Source organism: Clupea harengus, chromosome 14, assembly GCF_900700415.2.
Source record: "Clupea harengus chromosome 14, Ch_v2.0.2, whole genome shotgun sequence".
NCBI classification, from domain to species: Eukaryota; Metazoa; Chordata; class Actinopteri; order Clupeiformes; family Clupeidae; genus Clupea; species Clupea harengus.
In genome coordinates, this window is record NC_045165.1 from 21389935 (window position 1) to 21410174 (window position 20240).

Consider the following 20240-nt stretch of genomic DNA (forward strand, 5'->3'; position numbering starts at 1 on the left):
TGGGATTGGGAGTTTAAAAAGCTTTATAGTTACTCTACTGCCTCCTTAAAATTCTGAGCTGTGTAAGGCAATATTGTTACTAAACACGGACTCCGGCATGGTTGGAATTATTTGCACTATATTCATGGTTTGGGCAATATAATTTATAGTTTGGGGGAAACATTTTCTTAGCTCAAAGTGTCTGCGTACTCCCCTCTTCTTATTTAATTGATGCTGTTACACCAAACACATGACACAGTTACACATGAAAAGTTTTCAGACACATGATAAAAATGTTTATTCGGGCCAAATAGAAACATCTCTTCTATAAACACTGTTGTACATCCTTTTCCCATCTAAGATATTCGTGAAGTAAATAGTTCCACACAAGTGAACAGTCCCACAATTTCCCTGCCATCAAATCTTTGCTCTTAGCTTCTTTCAATCAGCTTGTCTTACTAGTTGTTTTTTGATGCCCATAATGACCCTAAATTGTGCCTTACCCAGCATTAAGTCTACTTTAACTCACAAGTGCCAGACTTCAAAGATGTTTCCTTCAGAGTGTGGAGTTGGTGACCGTAGTATTAATATATGATGGTGTAAATGATTAGGAATAAGACAAAAGTCATAACATTTTCATCTGCCTCCTTGTATTCTTCCCACGTTCCCAAATTGAAAAGAGTATCACAGTTCACTAAGCTCATGAGAACACATCAACAGATCTGGAGTTGAAACTTTTTGTTTATTGACATAATTTACTGGAAGTACATCCTTGCTCCTTGATGAGATCCTCCACCTTAAAATGTAATTGAGATGTGTGCTGTTATTGTAATTGCCTTAATCTCTCAATTTGCCCCAAAGCCATCTCCTTCACCAATTTTCATTATTGTCCAGTAGCCTACAGTACGTCCACACAACAGACACCAAAATGGTTAAGTACACAGCAATTAAAAATATCTCAGTTTGATGATGTGAAAAAATTACTCCGTGATTCAAAACATAATATGAAAGCCTGACATTTAAAACGTTCTTGTTCATTGATTAATGTGTTATGTGAATCTCTTGATCTGAGCCACCAATCCAGGCCTGAACGTGAATTCAGTATTTAAAACCAGTAAGGCATAAATAATTGCAATTCAAAAACATTATGACCTCTCAGTAGTAGCTGTGAGATAAGTCCCCAAATGTCTTTGGGATGTAAAACCTCTTGAGACTGTAGGCCATTGACCCCAACGCTGAGTGTGGTCAGTCTCTGAAGGAATGTTTGTCCTCGGTAAAGCGCTCTAGTGGGATCTTATAGCAGGTGGCCGAGATTCCATTAAATAGTCTACATTTCGGACACTACCCTGCGGAAATTATTTTAATGACATTACCAGATGGAAACAGACCTTTCCGTCACTGCGCGTGGATGAAGTCTTTTTGCAACGCCTGCCGTGGTCAAATTTGTGTCGGTTGTGGCAGACTCTGGCGCGCACTTCCTTCAAAGGGGGATGTCTAACTGTTGATGGAATCCAGCTGTTGTCAAAATACTCTGGGGCCCCGTTTATTTGCATTGCTAAACAATCTGCAGAGAGTACGGAGTGTCTAGAAACAGAACAGTTCGTATTGTAAGACACTCCCCCTTTACTTGGTCAATGCACTGTTGCTTTAGGTCGACGGAAGAGAGTCTAACCAAAGCCAGGTGTTGGTTTTCGCGTTAACACGCTGACTTGGGGAGGCGAGGACGCCACTTTTACGCATTGATCCTGTACGTCTGTGGTGGTAGTGCGGATTTCTGCACTTTTTTACAGTACGGAATTTGTGGGCAGCTTTAAACGTGCTTTCAAAGGGGATCCCAAGGATTCATAAAAAAAACATGTTATTTGCCATACGTGGCTCGAGTTCCCCGCCATATGAGAGGTAAGGAAAAGCCAAACGATCACTGTGTTCGTTCATGAGACAAAAAAAACAAACAGTTAGACTTAGCTGATCGTAGAGGTCCATAAACAAGTACGTTTTTCCGTGTTTTCAAGTGTGATTTATGTGATTCGTGTGTGAAAGCAAAATGAATGGGATAAAGTCTCATTCAGCACTACTACCAATCTCATTGTCTTGCAGAATGCTGACAGTTCTTGTTTTTGCATTATGTTGCATTCACTCTGGAAAAGGTCAGGTATGTCAATAAAATGTAACGTTCATTCTTTAAAATGTTTTTAAAATGTCAAGTAATATATTTCCTTTGAATGAATAGTATTTGTTTTCTGTCAATGTGCTCCAGAGTGACTGAAGGCCCTATTTGAGTTTAGGATTTCTACAGTACATGAATTCTGTGATGAACAATATTCCTTGTATCCTTGAGCATGCTTGGTCTTTCTATCTCTTCAGACTTGCACTGAAGGTTTCTCGTATGACCGGCGTTCCAGGCAATGCATTGGTGAGTTTCGTAATTGTTTACTATTCTCATAGTCATGTCTTGCGTGGTTCTCGTTTGATCCAGCAATTGATTTTATGGACTTTTCACTCGTCGTTTATTGTACACAGATGTCGATGAGTGCCGGACGGTGCCAGATGCCTGTCGGCTGGATATGCGCTGTGTCAATCAGAACGGTGGTTACTTATGTCTCCCCCGGAGCTTGTATACGCAGTCCTATGCCAGGCCAGAGGCCCCCGCCTACCCTGAGCCAGTTTACCCCGACACATCTGTGGGCTTAAGTGAGCCCCAGTTTGCTCAGCCACCTCCGGGGCCCGTGGCACCGAGCTACCCCATAGTGAGCCGCACAGCGCCCTGCGTCCTTGGCTACACGCTCGGAGAGGATGGCACCTGTGTTGGTGAGTTCACCCAAGTTTTTCATTTCCTCTCGTTTTCTCTGACCCTAAGCGATGGCAAAGAGCATGCTGTGCCACAGATTGTAGATAAAAGGCAGAAGTGCCTGCGGCAGGTCTCTTCCACTTGTTCTCCCTGGAGAAGCCTGTCTTGGAGCCAGGAAGAGGCTTTTGTTTTCTGATGGTTCGGCATATGTGAGATGTGAGCCCCATGTGGTTCTTTGGACCAAGGGCTCTGGCATTGCACATGGAATCTCCTTCCATGGCTCTGCCCAGAACTCATGTTTGTCTGAGGGACTGATCCTTATCACGTATCCCCGTCTCTAGATAAACAAGATCATATTAAAGCTGAGCTTTGTGTTGGCTACTCCCCGGCATCCCAGGGATTGCGAGGGCCTTTTTTGGTCACAGACCGTGCACAGACACATCAAAATACAGCTCTGTAATTTCGTCATACCTGTGGCGGTAGTGGGGCAGTGGGCCAGAGGGACTGCTTCAGTGCTTTCGCAGAGGGCCTGGCTGCTCTTTGGTACGTTTGCCAAGATGTAGATGTGGTTGCTTAAATGCCAAAACAAATACCCAGAGGTTCCCCCCGAGCCAATATAATCTGACCTCAATGGAGGAATACTTACTCTGAGTGGTTATCTTGTCTTTCTGCTCATCATTTGGTCACGTGGGTGCTTTCTCTCCTCCAGTGCACAAACTCTAGTGAGGACAAGATTGATTGGAGTCTGAGGCAGGGGTTTCCAGCGTAAACACAGACTGACATAATGTCTTTTTCAGGTCTGTTACACTTTACTAGGAGATGAAGAGTTGCCCAAAAGGGACATATCCTTAAAATTGACCTACATTATGCCTATTAAGGTATAATTATCTCAATTTAAGTCAGATCAGGCATAGCTTGGTAGTGGAAAACTGATGTAATTTGTTACTCCAAAAGAGGACTCCTAGCTTTGACTCGAATAATTATGTCTTTGTGGTCCAAGATCCTAGTTGTAAGCCATGTTTGGGTAAACCACAAGAATCTTAAAAATCGAGGTGCTATTTCAGCATCTCTGGTGGCCACAGCCAGCAATGAGGTAATTTGTTGCCAACTGTAGCCTCACCGGCTGCCAAACCATTGCAGCGTGGGAGAGCTAAAGGGGGAGGGAGCTTGAGACCCCAGCCCTCTCAAGGTGTATGGTTAGCCAAAGGGGCTGTCGAGTGATGCAGCAATTCGGCAGAGAGCTTCGAGACTGACCTGCTGTATCATCAATCACTCTACCTATTCCAGGCACAGCCTTACACAGCCACCTCTTTGTTACGGGGGGGGGGGGTCAGGTGTTGCCATAGGCCAGCAAACCCTAACCTTCAAGCCCAACCTCAACTTCTGTAGCAATAGTTTGTGGGCCTGTGTTTTATTTGTTCACAGTATTGCTGTATTTGTGGAGGAACGCTCAGTAACTGCCAGTCTAGACAGGTTTATGCGTGGGTGACTCAGCTTGTTTTTCACTGGGTTAATTGTGGGGAGTGATAGAGCTCTTCACGCCTCATGTGCAAAATCCACCGCAGTGTGATGCCAGCATATTTCCTTTGGCTTCATCCAGGTGTCAGTGTGTTTATAAAACCTACCTCTTATTTACTGGCTTTACACGTAACCCAAACTTACTTAGCTTCTGTCCACAGATTTAACAGGGTCCTTCACATGAACGCGTAATTACTGAAATGCTCTGTTAGATTTTGTGCCTCTGCTTTGGCTGAAGTATATATACAGTAAACGTACTGTGTATTCTTAATTGTTCAGACATGCTTAAATGAAACACATTTAATGTCTTTCCACCCGCCAAAATGATGTCAGTAGTCTGCCCATTGGCTAATGGAACAAGTCATGTAACTTCATAATGGCTGGCACTTAGTTTGGTGGTAGGTATTATGTATTTCCTTTCATAAGCAACTGCTGTTTTGACAGAGACCTCCTGGTATTGTGCACACAAGCATGTAGCCATTCTCATGCATTATCTTAGTGGCCACATTGCCTCAGCTCCATTTCTCAAAGCCCATTTCTGAGGGTCGTATTCCTGCAGTTGTTGTTGCATTGGCATAACCACTCAACAGTGGTGATGCTTATCTGCAGGGAATATTTTCACACAGTGTTTTCTTTTCAAGTCCAGTGTAAGGGAGGAACTTGAATGGTCGTTTAGGTCATTTAGCACTAACTTAACTTTATCGCTGAAGTACTAAAAGTTTCCTTCCTATCTCACTCACTCAATCTCACGTCACTTACCCTCTCTCTCTCTTTCTCTCTCTCGCTCGCTCTTTTTTTCTTTCAGTGGCTCTAACTCTGTCTCATCCCTGTGCATCTGTCTCTCTTCTCCTCCCATCTCTCCTTAAGCTCCATATCTCTTCATTTAAAGCTGTCAGGCATATCAGCAGGCCCCGCTGGTTTGCTTGTCATTAGTTACCCTATAAAAGGAGATGAACTGAAACGCTCCCAAAAAGCAGTTTGGCTCTAGGAGGGTCGCGTTGTAGTACACATGGGGGCCAGATGGTCCTGCCGCCATACGGGGCACTTGTTTGCCGTTAAGTGCTAACAGGTGCTTGCACTGTGTTACTGTATGGATCGGCTTCTCTTTCTGCCCCTGCTCCGCTCCCACCAAGACCCGGTCCACCGCCTCGTCTATCCTGGCACTGAGGCGGGCCTCCAGCATCAGTCAGCATCACAGCTGCTTGTTTAAACAAAAGTAATTATCTGGATTTTACACTCCCACGCCATGTTCTCGTACCCCCACCCCCACCCCCCGCCATCCTTGTTATATGTGTGACTTCATTGTCTGAGAACCATGAACAGTTGGCAGGAATTTGAGTTGTGTCGATAGCCACATAAGGAAATGTACAGATGATGCTGTAATGAGCTGCTAAAGGGGGGGAGTAAGGACCTAGGGAAATGCATACTGAATGCAAAAAGTAATTTTACATTTCAATTCAGGATTTGGCTTATGTATGGGAGTCAAATCTCAGCACAACTATAACTGCTTAATCTGCTTGGTAGGTTAATCTTGGACACTTTTCACAACTAATACAAGTGACACAGGAGTCTTGATACAACACAACTACAGTCTTACTACTGTTATTATTGCTAATACTGCTATTTCTACCACCATTGTGTACAAAGCATGCAGAGAACGTGGGACACGTGGCAAGAACACGGCTGCACTTTACTTGCTGACTTCCACTGCTGAATTCAGACCCTTTCCTTCCTTCCTAATCGGCAGATATTGATGAGTGCGAGGCGAACACTCACCAGTGCAACCCCACCCAAGTGTGCTTTAACACAGATGGAGGATACACCTGCTCCTGCACAGAAGGCTACTGGCTTGTCAGTGGACAGTGTCAAGGTGAGAGTGTTGTCTGGTACAACACCGGGTGAAGGTACCACACAGCAGGCATGGCCTATCAGGCTGAGATGTATTGTTTTGCTGGGTTTTTGAGAAATGCCGTCAATGTCTTCAGAAGCTTGTGTGTGTTCAGCTCCCCTCGCCTCGCCCTACCCCTCCTCACCCCAACCCATCTCACTGGTGTCCAGATATCGATGAGTGTCGCTATGGTTACTGCCAGCAGCTGTGTGCCAACGTGCCCGGGTCGTACTCCTGCACCTGCAACCCCGGTTTCCTGCTCAACCCTGACAGCAGGACGTGCTCAGGTGAGAGCAGAAACGCTTAAATACACACATGCATACATACCTACACACACACATTCAACACTTTTTGGCCCCTTTGCTGGCATGTTTGTGTGAATTAACAAACCCATGTTGTCCCTCTTGACACGAGAGATCCATGTGTGGTTACTTGTCCTTTATTTTGAAGTGGTACAATTGAAAACCAATACTTTCAGTGGCTCTCACTGACAATAGAATCACAGCTGGTATTCAATGATATGAATGGTTATACCAATATGCTGTTATAAAGAGTAACAACATGATATCTAATGAATTTATCATGACACATAGAGGTGTGCAGATATTTAGTGGGTGACTAGAGTAATCTACTCCTAATCTACTCCAATCCCCCTCCCTGTCCACATCCTCCCCTGTTTCCCTGCACAGATGTTGACGAGTGTGACGAGGAGCCGTGCTCTCACGCCTGCTTCAACACCTACGGCTCCTACATGTGTAACTGCGACGAGGGCTTTGAGCTAGGGTCTGATGGCACTGCCTGCAATGGTGAGTTGGCATTTTGACCCCTTCTGTAGTGACGCCATATAACTAATATTAAACACCATGAACAACGTCAGTGTCAGCATGTCGCCAAGAAAGAGGCACACAGGGAATTTTTTGATGTTTGCTTTAAGCCAAGCGAGCCGAGTGAGTGAGCTACATTTCTGGGTTGATATGTGAGTATGAAAAAAAAGGCATGAGAACTAGGAGAGAGATTGCCCAGTGCTCATTTTTATCAGAAGCAACACACTATTGTTTAGCCAACCCTTTGGGCATGCAGATTGTCCAAAAATAGAGGCAAGAATGAGAAAAAAAATAAGTGGAGGCTGAACGAAGTGGAGGGATGTTGAAACGCAGTTATTCACTCCAATCACATGACTCCACACTTAGTCACCACTTTATCAAACTTTGCATTTTTTATGTGTATTTTTATCACATTTATTCATTGAAAAGATAATTTCTCCACTGTAGAACTGTAATGAACACGCTTCTATTTTTAGTGCTGAGGCAACTGAATGTGGTGGACCTAACCTAACCCAATTGTTTAACGATCATATATTCCCACTGAAAGATTTTCTGAACTGTCTGCCCCTCTACAACTGATGTGCCAAATCAAGCATTCAGCTCATCAGAAATAGCACTGATCAGTTCAATCAGTGTTGGTGGACCATGGAAAGAAGAGTACAGGGGTTCCTCAGAGGAATGATTGAGAAACCTTGCCTTATAAGTCTTAAGTAAACAAGTATATGGAATGAAATAACTATACATCAGCATCTGTGTTAACTTCTTTGTATTGATGAGTGCTCTCATCAGTGATGTCTGTTTCTGAATGGTAATCTACTACAATATGACTTGTAGATCTGGATGAGTGCAGCTTCTCAGACTTCCTGTGTCAACACACATGCGTGAACACTCCCGGTTCCTTCTCTTGTGTCTGCCCACCGGGGTATTATGTGTTTGAAGATGGCAGAAGTTGTGAAGGTAACAACCTTGACCAAACTAGCATGTCACCTCATTTAACAGGTCTTTATGATCTTAATTGCCATACTTAACAACCTTGCTTTGGGGAGAGTTTAGGTAAAGTTGTAAGCAAAGTGTCTAAAATGCATGAGTATGGTAGTTAAAAGCAGATAATTTGTATTCTTTGAGGAACATAAATAATCACAAAGTATTTCAGATAATATTATACTATGCCCCCCTGTCAGCAGTGAAATGTTTCCTTTGTTATCTGGAAAGTATTTATATTTTCAAATGTCGTCACATTTATTATCCATCATTCAAGACATTTGAAATAGCTGCTCAATTTTCGATGGTGATCTTGTTGCAGAAGTTGTTGTTGTTGATGATGTTGATGATGGTGATTAATCCAACCTTTATTGTTGTGTGTTTGATTTTGAAGACCTCAATGAATGTGACACTGGTAACAACACGTGTACAACAGCACAAGTGTGTTTCAATTTCCAGGGAGGGTTTACATGCCTGGACCCTTTACAATGTGACACACCTTACATTGAATTTGGTGACAAGTGAGTTTTCTCTGAACATTCAGAATTGTGAATATGAATGTAATGATATATATGGACAGATATGCCCTGACAAATATGCACATGTTTTTGTTCACATGTATGTTAATATGCATGACATGGTTTCTTTGGAGCTCGGTTTCTTTCCTTTTCCACACAAAGAACACTATGGCTCAGACTGTTTCTTTAGGACTAGAAACTACTTTAACCAATATTGACCTGAAAATATTTTTTCATATCATCCATCAGAAGCCACTTAGTAAAACCTTTTAAGGCTTGCTCTAAAAGTGAGTCTTCTTGTCACTGTTAGTTTCTGCCACTGCTTAATGTAATCATAACATAGATAGCAATATGTAATAACACCATCTCTCTTAAACATTGTGTTCACAACTTAATATCTCTTTCTTTCTCTATCTCTCCTTCTCAGTCAGTGTATGTGCTCGGCTGAGAACCCAGAATGCAGGAATAAGCCCTTCACTATCCTGTACCGGCACATGGACCTGTCTTCAGGTCGCAGTGTGCCCGCAGACATCTTCCAGATGCAGGCCACCACACGCTACCCTGGGGCCTTCTACATCTTCCAGATCAAGTCGGGCAATGAAGGCAGAGAATTTTACATGCGGGTAAATTCACATGAGATCTCATGCTCAAGTCACTGCTCATGCGCCTGGTGTGAAAAATAAACAACTTTAAATAAAGGAGCCAGTTTGATTATGAAGGCTGTTTACCTTTGCCAAGGGTGTTTAGCTTCTGTAGCAATTGAGAGGCGATAATATTTCCTCTGAGATCTTTCATGTGATTTCAGGGATTTCTGTGAGTGATTTAGTGTCAGGCAATCTCTGATTTATGAAGTCATGTGCACTAAATGCACTGGCCAGGAGGTGGAGTCGTCAGCACGTTTAGTGTTTGAGGAGGATCAGTGAGATTTCCACACAAAGGGGAACTTCCATGGCTTCAATGGTAAATAATTAGTCATTTAGGCAAGCAACGGCATCAAAAGAACACTCTGACCCTGAGATTTGGTCTCGCGTTCTGTGCTCGTGCTCCAACTGAGTTTGAAGATGTCAGGCTGACAAGGAGGAACTAGCTGGCAGTGTAAGTTTGAGGAAGTGTATTTGAGTGCTAAAATGAATTCTGTGTGGCAGTTGTGTTGACATTGCTGGTACACGTGCACTGCCATTTGGTCGGGATTTCACAAGTACTGAGCAGCCACTGAAACCCTACTTTATTTTTTCTGACACAGCAAACCAGCAATGTCAGTGCCACCTTGGTGCTGTCTCGACCCATCCGGGGGCCCAGAGAAGTCGTCCTGGACCTGGAGATGGTCACGGTCAACAACGTGATCAACTTCCGAGGGAGCTCGATCATCCGGCTCACAATATATGTCTCAGCGCACGCCTTCTAAAGGCCCCTACTGTGTGTGTCTGACCTCCCTGTTGTCCCTTAACACTCACAACTCTACATTGTTCCCTCAACTGCAGTCTGTAACTCTGCCAGGACCTGGTCCTACACTCCACATCTGGCAGCTCAGTTTGTCCATATGATATACTAATCTAAAAAAAATTCTCAACTACCATTATGTTCTATGTGTGAATGTATGAGTGAGTATGTTAGTGTGAGTGCTGGGGACGCTCCAGTCTCCCAACAACTGGACACTGTATTACATGGCTGCCTGCTCAAGAGCACTTCATCTTCTATGCTGAAGGATATTTATGCATAAGTAACGTAAGTTTGTTTGTGTTTGTTACCCCCACACCTCAAACTGCTTTTTTAAGAGTTATGAGAAGCCAAAAATGTGTAATTTCTGCCATTGATGTATAACTTCATTCTTTCGTGTGGTCATACACCTGGACGTGCCTCCATGTCTGTTAGCCCTTACCTTTTGGGTAAACGAACTGTGAAAGCTTATTAACAATTTGGCTGTGCTTGGCAGTGGCCTCTTAGTAAAACGTTAGTAGTCAGATATGAGGTCAATATGAATTTGAAAGGCCTTTTCCTTTCACTGATGCATCATTTCATTGACATGATTCAGATTGTAATAATGTTTTTTGTGCAGAGGTTAATTTGCTTAGTCCAAGTGGTGAAAATTTGTATATTGTTTTTTTTTTTTGTTGTTATTTTGTATTTGATGACACCCCCACAGAGAGCCTGGTCAGTGTAATAAAGATGTACTTGACCTGAATAATGGGTTTGTGTTATTGATTAGTGATGATTGACTCTTGATTGAACTCTGGTGTCTTCCCATTGTAAACACAATTCATTGAAATTTGAGCCACACCAATTGCCCTTGGACCTTGTCATACGCCTACCTCTTCTTAAAATATCTCTATCTTTATCAAATATTTTGGACTATATTTAACTATATTCAAAATTTGGTTCAGCTCTGGTTCAGTGGAAAGTCTGTATATTTCCTTATAAACAAGAGGCACGCCCTCTGTTGAGCGTGTTGATGACGTTTATGTTGACCAAAGTGCCTCACCAGCAAGCAGTGAACCGGCGGGCGCAGTGACCCAGAATTTGTAGGAAAAAGTTGTTCAATGTAATGGACTCTTCAAAGGAGGCTCTGAATTCCACCTGCTTTAACTGGTAACTGCGGCTGATTTTGCGGAGGTATTTACGGCTTATTTTTTTTATTCTGTATCATATTTGACTGCTCGGGACAGCAATATATATAATAACATTGGGAAGGAAAGAAAAGAAAACATTATTACACGGTGATTCTATTATTATTATCACATTGTGTTTAAAAGTAGTAATAACGTACTTTTTGTTGAACCTGTCACACTCTAGACACTGCATTTGTCTATCATGGCAACGGAGTGCATAAAACATTGTTGCATCTTGTTCCGATCCAAAGGGAAGGAACCTGAACCTCAAGGTAAGTGCGCCAATGAAAAAAAAAGAAGTATATAAGTACAAGTATTATACCTTAGTACTGTCATAGCCTATATAATATAATGATCGTTTTATTTAATACCATTATTTTTCAAAGTTATAAAATCGAACCCAGTAGTTCGGGAAGATGTTAAGAAGGGGATTGGAGTATCAGAGGACTACCTCATGTCCAAACTTCCCATGGATGGTAAAGAGGTGCCCTTCGTGCTGCCCACTTTCAAGCCCTCGTATATCCAACCCCAGGGCTCCCGCTACGCAAGTTACCAGACTGGACAACTGAGTACGTGTTTTTCAACATTATTTTACAAACTTCAGATTTTTTGGGGTATATTTTCATAGTTCAACTAAAACCTTCAGGGGTATCCATACCCTTTCTCAACCGAATAAAAGCATTGCAACACAGATTATGATGTTTCATATTGCAGGTGTTTTTGATGGTCACTGAATACATGGATAGCTGATAACATTCAAAGGCAATACAAACCGAACCTGTATACTCATGTTGTGTTGCTATGTTCACTATAGACTCAGCCAGGAGTGCATATGCTGAGAGGAAAGCTGAGCTTGTGGGGACCAGTAACAAAGCCTACGACCTCGACTCAACCATTCACCCTGGCCAGATGGTTAATCACATCTCACCTGGCTCTGTCCGACGGTCTATCTTGGAGAACCAAGATGGTAGTCCAACTTCAGGTAATAGCACCAGTTTTCTCATAAATGCCTATCCCTCTTATTCTCAACTGAATATGTCTCTAGCCAAGCAAACTGATACTCAGTCTGGCCTGGTGTCATGAAACTCTCATTAGAAATGACAAGTACCTTTTACAAAACAAAAAAAAAAAGAAACAAAATACTGCTGTCTGCTAATTCTTTACTACAAAGCTTCTATCATAGCAGCCATCTTAACAGATGAGAGGGTTTAAGCTTTGGTGGTTTCAGTTTTGAGCTCCACTCAGTAGAGAAGATGAAGATCAGTAATGAGGAGAAAAGAAATTGTTACATCAATGTCATGTTCATAAAAAGCTGCTGTAGAATATTCGTTTCCTTAGTGTGTCTGGTGCACTGTTCATTGTAGTCAGGTATGATATTTACACTTGAGATATCAGCTTGTTCCTTGTGGGAAGGGGCAGTCCAGGGAAAACACTCCTCCAATAGAGTTTCATTTTTCCATTGTACCTGCCTTTGCATTTGGACAAAAGATTGGAGTGTACGGATTCCAGGACAAACACATGGGAAAAAGCATGACCACACTCCGCTATCCCACTGTGACAAAGAGGCACTCTAGGCATCTGTAATATGGATATTTAATCACTTGACCATTTTGACCTTCTACTTGAACTATTCAGATTTTTTTTCTCTGCCACAAATCCATGTAAGTCACATTCCTTAAGAGCAGGCATTCAAATCTGATGGGCCCAGTAATGCCATACTGCCAATACCCTTACAGTGTTTCCAGTGAGCAGCGTCTAAAGAAAATATTCTATCTAATAATCTATAATGCAAAGGAACGGCTACCAGTAGACACAAAACAAATTATTTGCCCCAAAATCCCTTGGTGCACAGGTTGGAACTGGGTAAAGAACACTACTTAAATGTTATTTTTTTTCTAGGACCATGTTGTTGAGGTAAAGGTCTCACAGTTTTATATGTCTTCCAGCTCGAGACCTGAGAAACGGGAGGCAAAGACTGAGCAGCTCCTTGTATGACCTGTCTAGTCCTAATCACCCCCACAGTTACATACAGGTGAGTTCACTCATGTTCCTCATGACCCACCGAACACACAACACAGACATCATCAGCCGTGGTTTGTTCAACGTTTCCCCCTTCTGTTATTTCCGTGAGAGTGTGTTTACAGTACTTGGTCACATTTTCCCTATTCTCTATGCCAAGAAAACATTTCCGATTAAATAAATAATTAGAGGCAGCAACGTGTGAGATGAAGGAGTTCTAAATCGCTGAGATGTTCAGTAAAGAGTTTTTACAAAAGCGTGTGTTTGGGCGTCTCCAGGTGAGGTCCCTTTGTGTTTTGTTATGTAAAGATTTTTGAGTCAGCTTGTCACCAACTTCCCATTAATTATTGGGAATATTGGATAGGCGTTGTGTTGCGTGCCCCTCCCAAATGCACGATAACACTAACAATATCCCATTCAAAGACATACGTCAGTGTGATTACAACACCTTAACGGCTTCCAGAAATGCCACAAACAAATTCTATTCCTTGTTTGTTTAAACTCTTGTACAGCCCTGCACTGCAATTCACTGTATCTTGGGCAAATTTTCCTGTGTGTTTTTCCTTTCCATGAAACTTCTTGAATTGCGATGTGTAAATGTCTTGACTTAATGATGTCTGTTGGCTTTCTTCCAGAGATACGACTCAGTGTCCAGCGTCCCAAGCAGTGCATCCTCTGTGAGAGATTCCTTTGGAAGCAGCCGTAGCCTAGGTAACCACTCACGTCCATATACACAAATAATTGAATACATTCTCCAGAAAGCACAGAACCACAAAACCGCAGGATTCCCAAGTATTTACTACGACAATTTGTTTATTTTATTTGAAATTTATTAGTTTGTTTAATCATTTAGTTATTGCAGAAATGTGTGGAACTGTACAGACACAAACACACACACACACACACACACACACACACACACACACACACACTCACACAACACATGTTGTGAACTCTCTTTCCTTCACCTTGTGGACTGAGTCAGATTGAGATCTGTACTCATTGAGCAATCGTGAAAAGGCAGACACTATAATTACTTCCAAATGCCTCCATTTGACTCCAGCATGAAAATCCTCAGATAAAGCATGAACCACATTCACAGAGATTTACAGGGACAGTAGTTTTCCCAAAGTCAAACAGTGGCATGAAAGCAGATGAATGGCAAAGGATTGCTCACAAATTCACAGTTTATCCTTTACAGAGCTACAACTACGATATGACATGACAATTACATTTGCTATTCCAAAGAGCCCAAACTAATAACACCTAGAGTTAAATTTAGCCCTGATGTGAATTTCTTTCTTCCATGCCTGAAATGAAGTACAGTGATAGACACACAAACACACACACACACACACTCCCACTCTCTCTTTTGGAGACACACCCAACACAATAAATAATATTCTGTTGATTTGACTGCAGAGTCCATCACCTTATCTGGAGATGAGAAGGAACTGGGCAAGCTGTGTGTCAAGCTGAGCTACCAGGAGGCCCTAGAGCAGGTGTGGATCACCCTGGTCCAGGTAGGATTACAGCCCAGCTAGTGTGTGTGTGTTTGTGTGTGTGTTTCCCAGTGAAACGCTCCTTTGTGTCCCTCTCCCTCACCCCTTCAATGGGGCCTCTGTCTCCGGGAATCTGGGTCTTGGACCTGTATCACATCTCTGATGAGATATGTGTGCTTGTCTGTGTCTTGCCCTCTCCTCCTTTTTTGTAGTTTTCTCTTCTTCTGTAGTCTTATCAGACCGACCTGTATATGAACTACAGTGAAAGATAATATTTCCTGCATCTTAAACTGCAAATGACACCCACACAAACAGCCTATTTTGATGTTTGTGAAGATGTGCTATGAGTTGTTGAAAATGTTTGAATGAGTTTGTATGAACATTTTATTTATATGATGATTTATATGATGGCATAATTTAGGTATGCATTTTTGTGTTTTTATCAGTGTAAAGACATCCCAGTGGAGAACTCTGAGCACAAGATTGGGATTAAAGGAGTCATCACCATGGACAAACCAGTGCAGTTTAAGAGCACCCTTAAAGAAGGATGTCCAGTAAGTTTAAAATCATGTCCTCACAAACCCCTTAATAACTTAGTTAATCATCAATCATTTTTTTTACTTTTTGTCCCAAGTATATGTGTTGCAGGTGTGTATTTCTCAGGATGAACCATTGAGCTAATACTAATTTTAGACACAAAAACAGCCCTACAACAAACATTTACATAATCTATTTTGGAATTTGAACATTGCTAACTCATTGCTAAGTAATTCAGTAAGTTTAGCAACGGAAGTGACTTGCTCAAGGTACTTTGGGCGTCCCTTGTTTTCATCACTCTTATCTATCACTATACATATCCAATAGAAATAACTACACTCATTCAAATGCAAATATATTAAACTGCAATCTGACTGACTGTGGCGATAAGCACACGTGCAAAAACACGAGTTGAAAATTGCTGTTTATGTAACTGATTCAAGACCGCCACGTGGTACTACTACAGTGGCTGTAGAATCAAAGGAAAATTGGGTCTGTTTTTCACATGGATATTTCAGTGTTTCTATGATACAACCTACCATTATTTGTTATTTCCTTTCGAGTCAACTAGCCTAAAGACATGCTCAGCATGGTTTTAGAAACTGGATGGTCATTGATGGTCATGGAGGGCTGTGATTTTTGTCATATCTTTTGCCCTCTCCTCCACTCTTCCCAGGATGCTTTGCTCATGGAGACCTTTGTCTTCGCCCTGCCGCTGCAGCAGTTGCGCAGCTCTGTGCTGGTGTTGCGGCTGCAGACACACACGCCACGCAAGCACACTCTGGCCGAGTGTGTCCTCTCCCTGAGGCAGCTCAGCCCAGAGGAGACCCATCACTGGCTGGAGCTCAGGCCTCCCTCCAAGTCCCGGGTGAGTCTGTGGTATTTGAAATCAGATCTGTTGCAGAGTGATTTAGACCAAAGAAAAAAAAAGGGCCTTCGAGACCCAGTGACCATTACTGCACACCTTAGTCCCAAATCTACCCTTTGCTCATACATTCCACACTAAAAGCTTCCTCTTGCTTTCTGCAGCTTTCTTTTTGAAATCGCTCTATCCAAACTCAATATGGCTGTATAATCTTCCCAAAGGGCTCCTCTTGGCACTGAAAAAAATAGTGTAGAGGCTCACATTCGAGCAAATGGCTGTTTACAGGTGCATCAGTACATTAGCTTGGTTCTGTTCGAGTAACGTCACGCTCTTGTGCTTTCGCTCCCCGCTTGGTCTAGGTCAATGCGCTCTATTGGTTGGCTGTAGCTGCTTAGTAACAGTAGACTATATAGGGAAAGTCATCCGCGATGGGAAGGGTCACTCGCGCCCTTGGTTTGGCCATTAAAATGCAAATTCAACGTAATTTTAGCCTGATTCACTTCCTGTGGAAGCATTTGGTTTTCCAGTGTGTGGTAGCTTGGAAAATTACTTCTTTCTTCCCTTCCTCCTCTGTAGACTTCCGAGTGGTGTAGCTTGTGAAATGTCCTGGGGTCTAATGTTGAGAGCATGGTGTGAGTTCTGGTGTGTTCAATATAGATGACAAGTCTTGCAAGGTCTTGCACTATACAATGCAGTTATGACCCACACAAATTCCAAATATGTACAATGTATATTAAATATTTATAAGTGATGTATCCACAGCATTTTGAATGTGTTATGTAGATACATGTCTAGTTCATCTTTGGTGTATTGCAGTAGGTTTTTGATATGCGGCTTTTACATTACAATACGGAATATCATTTTCCTATGAGAATACCACGACAATTAGATTGTATTTTTAAACACTAGCATTACTCAGTCTGTGATCAGTAATTACATCACAGCTATTTACGGTCATTGTATCTTAGTGCTTTAAAATGCTCCTCATAAAACTCATAAAACATAAAACTGTTTGTCTTTGCAAAACAGTACATCACTTGTACTAGAACAGGCTGTATCACTACTGCCCACCAGGTGCCATTTACTGTGGCTTTTTCCCACAAGGAAGCCTCAACACTTCAACACATCAACCAGCTGTGTTGATTTTTAAATGTTGAGTTACACACCTAGAGAGTATATTGAGGACAAAAATAGTGACAAACGCAAACTTTCATGTTTGCCCCCTCTCTCTTCCCCCCTCTCATTAAATGAGCCTCCAAGCTCCAATGGTGGAAAACAAAAAGTAGGTCAGACGATTCATTCAGTGAGAGATTTGGTTGATAATAGCAAAGTCTCGAGTCGAAATTGCAGAGTCGTAGGGAATGGCCTCTAAATGCAGCTCAGAAATTGGAGGGTGAATCATCACCCTATTCTCCGCAGGAGGCTTTTGTCCTACCTGCTCCTGCCTCCTCCTGTGGCAGCATGATGTGCCGAGTCGCTGGAGGTCCATTGCTCGGAACATGCTCTGCAAGCGCTGTCTTTGGGTTTACATTCATTACTAGTCTGTAGATTTGATTAGTGTGTCTATTTTAAACCAGACCTCACTTGTGAGCATGTCTGGAGGTGATAATACTTGTGAGTGCATTAAGTGTATCTCAGCTTGTCATATTAGTCAGATCTGTGTTTTGAATTCTAATAGTCAACTCAAGTCATTAACACTGAACAACTAATGCAATTGGAAACCTTCAATGAGGTTTTACTCTCAGTACTAGCTATGCATTATGTGTAGTGCTGTCTGTCCAGAAATTTGACTTCCTCTCTTTTTCCTGAGTGTGACTGCATGGCTCTGTCTCTCCTCAGGCGTGCCATGCCGAGGTGCAACTGGCCACCTGCTTCCAGCCCGTCAACGGGCGCATGCAGCTGCAGGTACTGTCTGCCCACAACCTGCCCTCCTCCTCCTCGCCGCTCAGCCAGAGTGAGTTCCGTCTTGCACTGCATGCCACAGTCACAAGTCAGGCAGCTTGCACGTGAGGGGGGAGTTCCCCGCCTTGTTTACACGACATCTGTCACTATTTTAATCATAACGATGATTAAACGATTTTAATCATTATGATTTCATCGTATATATGTTGTCATCAAAATAACATGTTATTCAACCATGTAATTCATCACGTTTACACCACTTGGCAAAACCTACTTTGTAGGTGTCCCATTATAGAGAATTAATGGACACTTGCCAGCCAATCAGAAAAGAGTATATCTTATCTCCGGGTTATAAATCATGATAATGGAACCATTAGTTGATAATTGCTGTATCAAGCACATGCACCCATAACAGAGCTGTTGTTGTCCCGTCCTTGGAACAGGTTTCTTTGTCAAGGCGGAGATGCACTCACCGGACTTGCTGGTGACCAAGAGGAAGACGCGGGCGCTGAAGGTGTCTGGGGGGCAGGTGAAGTGGGCGGAGACCCTCCACTTCCCTCTAAGGGGGCCGGACTCCTCCTTCCACATCTACACGAAACTCTACAGCCGTACGTCGGTCAGACGCAGACACTTTCTAGGACAGGTGAGGACAGCTAGCAGGCATAGTAATCCCAGTCTGTAAGCATACATTTTCAACTGCAGTGACAGTATCTGACATTCTGTAACATACCATGTTAGCACAACTCCACAGCTACTTATATCATTTGTCCTCATTGGAGAACTGCTGGAGGGCTCCTGATAGAACTCGTAAATGCACTGTGTAGACCCAGAAGGTTGTCTCAGCAAAAATCTTTTCTGTGTTCTGGATAACACCTTTGTTACAAGAGGGTGCTAAATGTCTCCACTCTCTCTGCAGGTTCATCTGGGATATGGCAGCCCTTCACCTACAGCTGTAGAGCAGTGGAGGGACTCCATGGTCCACCCTGAGAAAGTGGTAGCTGACTGGCACACACTCACAGCTCCCTGACCTGCCTAGGGCGCATATCCTCCAAAATCCCACAGCGGGCTTCAGTTCGTTATACATGCAAATATCACTGTGCTTTAGTGAAATGTTATCATTTCTTCTCAGTATAAATGGTAGCATTATTTTTGTAACATCTTCATTAAGTACTTCAAATCCTTGAGAGTGTATATTTGGATTGAACGTTAGCCATCACCAACACAGCTATGTTATATAACTGATTTTGTTAGCATCACAGTAAATTTCTGTGTAGTTTAATGATGTGTAGAACATAGTATGGCCATCATAAAGGGTCACTACCTTAGAGAGGGGATGAAAGCTGTTTTCCATAGCTACACAGGGCCACAGCTTACCATCACTCTGTACTACAGTAGTCCAGTAGCCCAGCTAGCATTTGTAATAGTCTAACTACAGTTGAAGCTTCATGTAGTTTAATAAAACATTTTTAGACATTCTATGAATGGCTCGCTCTGTGGTGCTTTCCACAGACATTGTATGTTATGGTTATTTTGTTTGATCTGGTACCACATGTATGCCTGGCCCACAGACTCAGATCAGCTGTGTTACCTTACATTCAATGTGTTTGTGGGAGGTTTGAGGTATTGATGACCTCTGTCATAATGCAGAATGAAGCCCAAAATATGGGCTCCAGCATGCCTGCAGACTTTGGACGCTTAGACCAAAGCTAATTATATTATATTTGTGCTAGAGATGTTTATAGCATTGCTGCTGTTTTTTTGTATGAAGCATGGAAACAAAGAATATTTAAATACTGTAATATTATATTTTGCCTTTATTTCCTCCTTCATAAACATTGTACCACTGTCTCGTTTTTTATATCATTTGAATGAATTTTAAAGCAAATGTTGGTTTTATAGTTTCACTTGTGTTTTGTATTTTTTTGTATTGGTAGGCTTGGTTGATGCATATGCTCACAGTACACAGGGTACATACTTACTAATGGATGAAGTAGATTAAAACTGACTCAACAGAACTGAATAGGAATGTTCCCAAATACAGAACAAAACATGACTTAAGGTGTAGCAGGAATGCATTATTCCTCTAGAAATGGAGGGTACGAAAGAAAGGGTTCTCTCTCCTGAACAAACACTAAACACTATCTACACTTTTTTCTGGCCTACTTTCAGAAACTGTGGGGACAATTTCGTCTTTGCTTCATATTTGTTCTACCCCATGTCAAATGTTCATTACCACGGTACAATAAAGAAAACACTTTTAGAAACAGACCTGTCTTAACAACCCCATTATTACATCATTGCTTTAGTGTACCA

At 42.3% G+C, this 20240-nt stretch overlaps 2 protein-coding genes across 2 annotated transcripts; both read left to right on the forward strand.

Moving 5' to 3' along the window:
* The first annotated feature begins 950 nt into the window (after window positions 1-950).
* fbln5 (fibulin 5) lies at window positions 951-10698 on the forward strand. The gene is made up of 11 exons (XM_012822972.3): window positions 951-1878; window positions 2077-2131; window positions 2344-2392; window positions 2500-2787; window positions 6033-6155; window positions 6344-6460; window positions 6863-6979; window positions 7832-7954; window positions 8373-8499; window positions 8924-9119; window positions 9740-10698. Exons 1-11 carry the CDS (start codon window positions 1835-1837, stop codon window positions 9899-9901), a joined length of 1401 nt encoding a protein of 466 aa, XP_012678426.1. The 5' UTR covers window positions 951-1834; the 3' UTR covers window positions 9902-10698.
* Window positions 10699-10835: 137 nt separating this feature from the next.
* LOC105895544 (tandem C2 domains nuclear protein) lies at window positions 10836-20240 on the forward strand. Its single transcript, XM_012822189.3, has 12 exons — window positions 10836-11106; window positions 11287-11374; window positions 11489-11671; window positions 11917-12084; window positions 13049-13134; window positions 13757-13832; window positions 14544-14644; window positions 15070-15177; window positions 15837-16028; window positions 17865-17979; window positions 18371-18570; window positions 18844-20240. The coding sequence occupies exons 2-12, from the start codon at window positions 11305-11307 to the stop codon at window positions 18952-18954; spliced, it is 1410 nt and encodes a 469-aa protein (XP_012677643.1). The 5' UTR covers window positions 10836-11106; window positions 11287-11304; the 3' UTR covers window positions 18955-20240.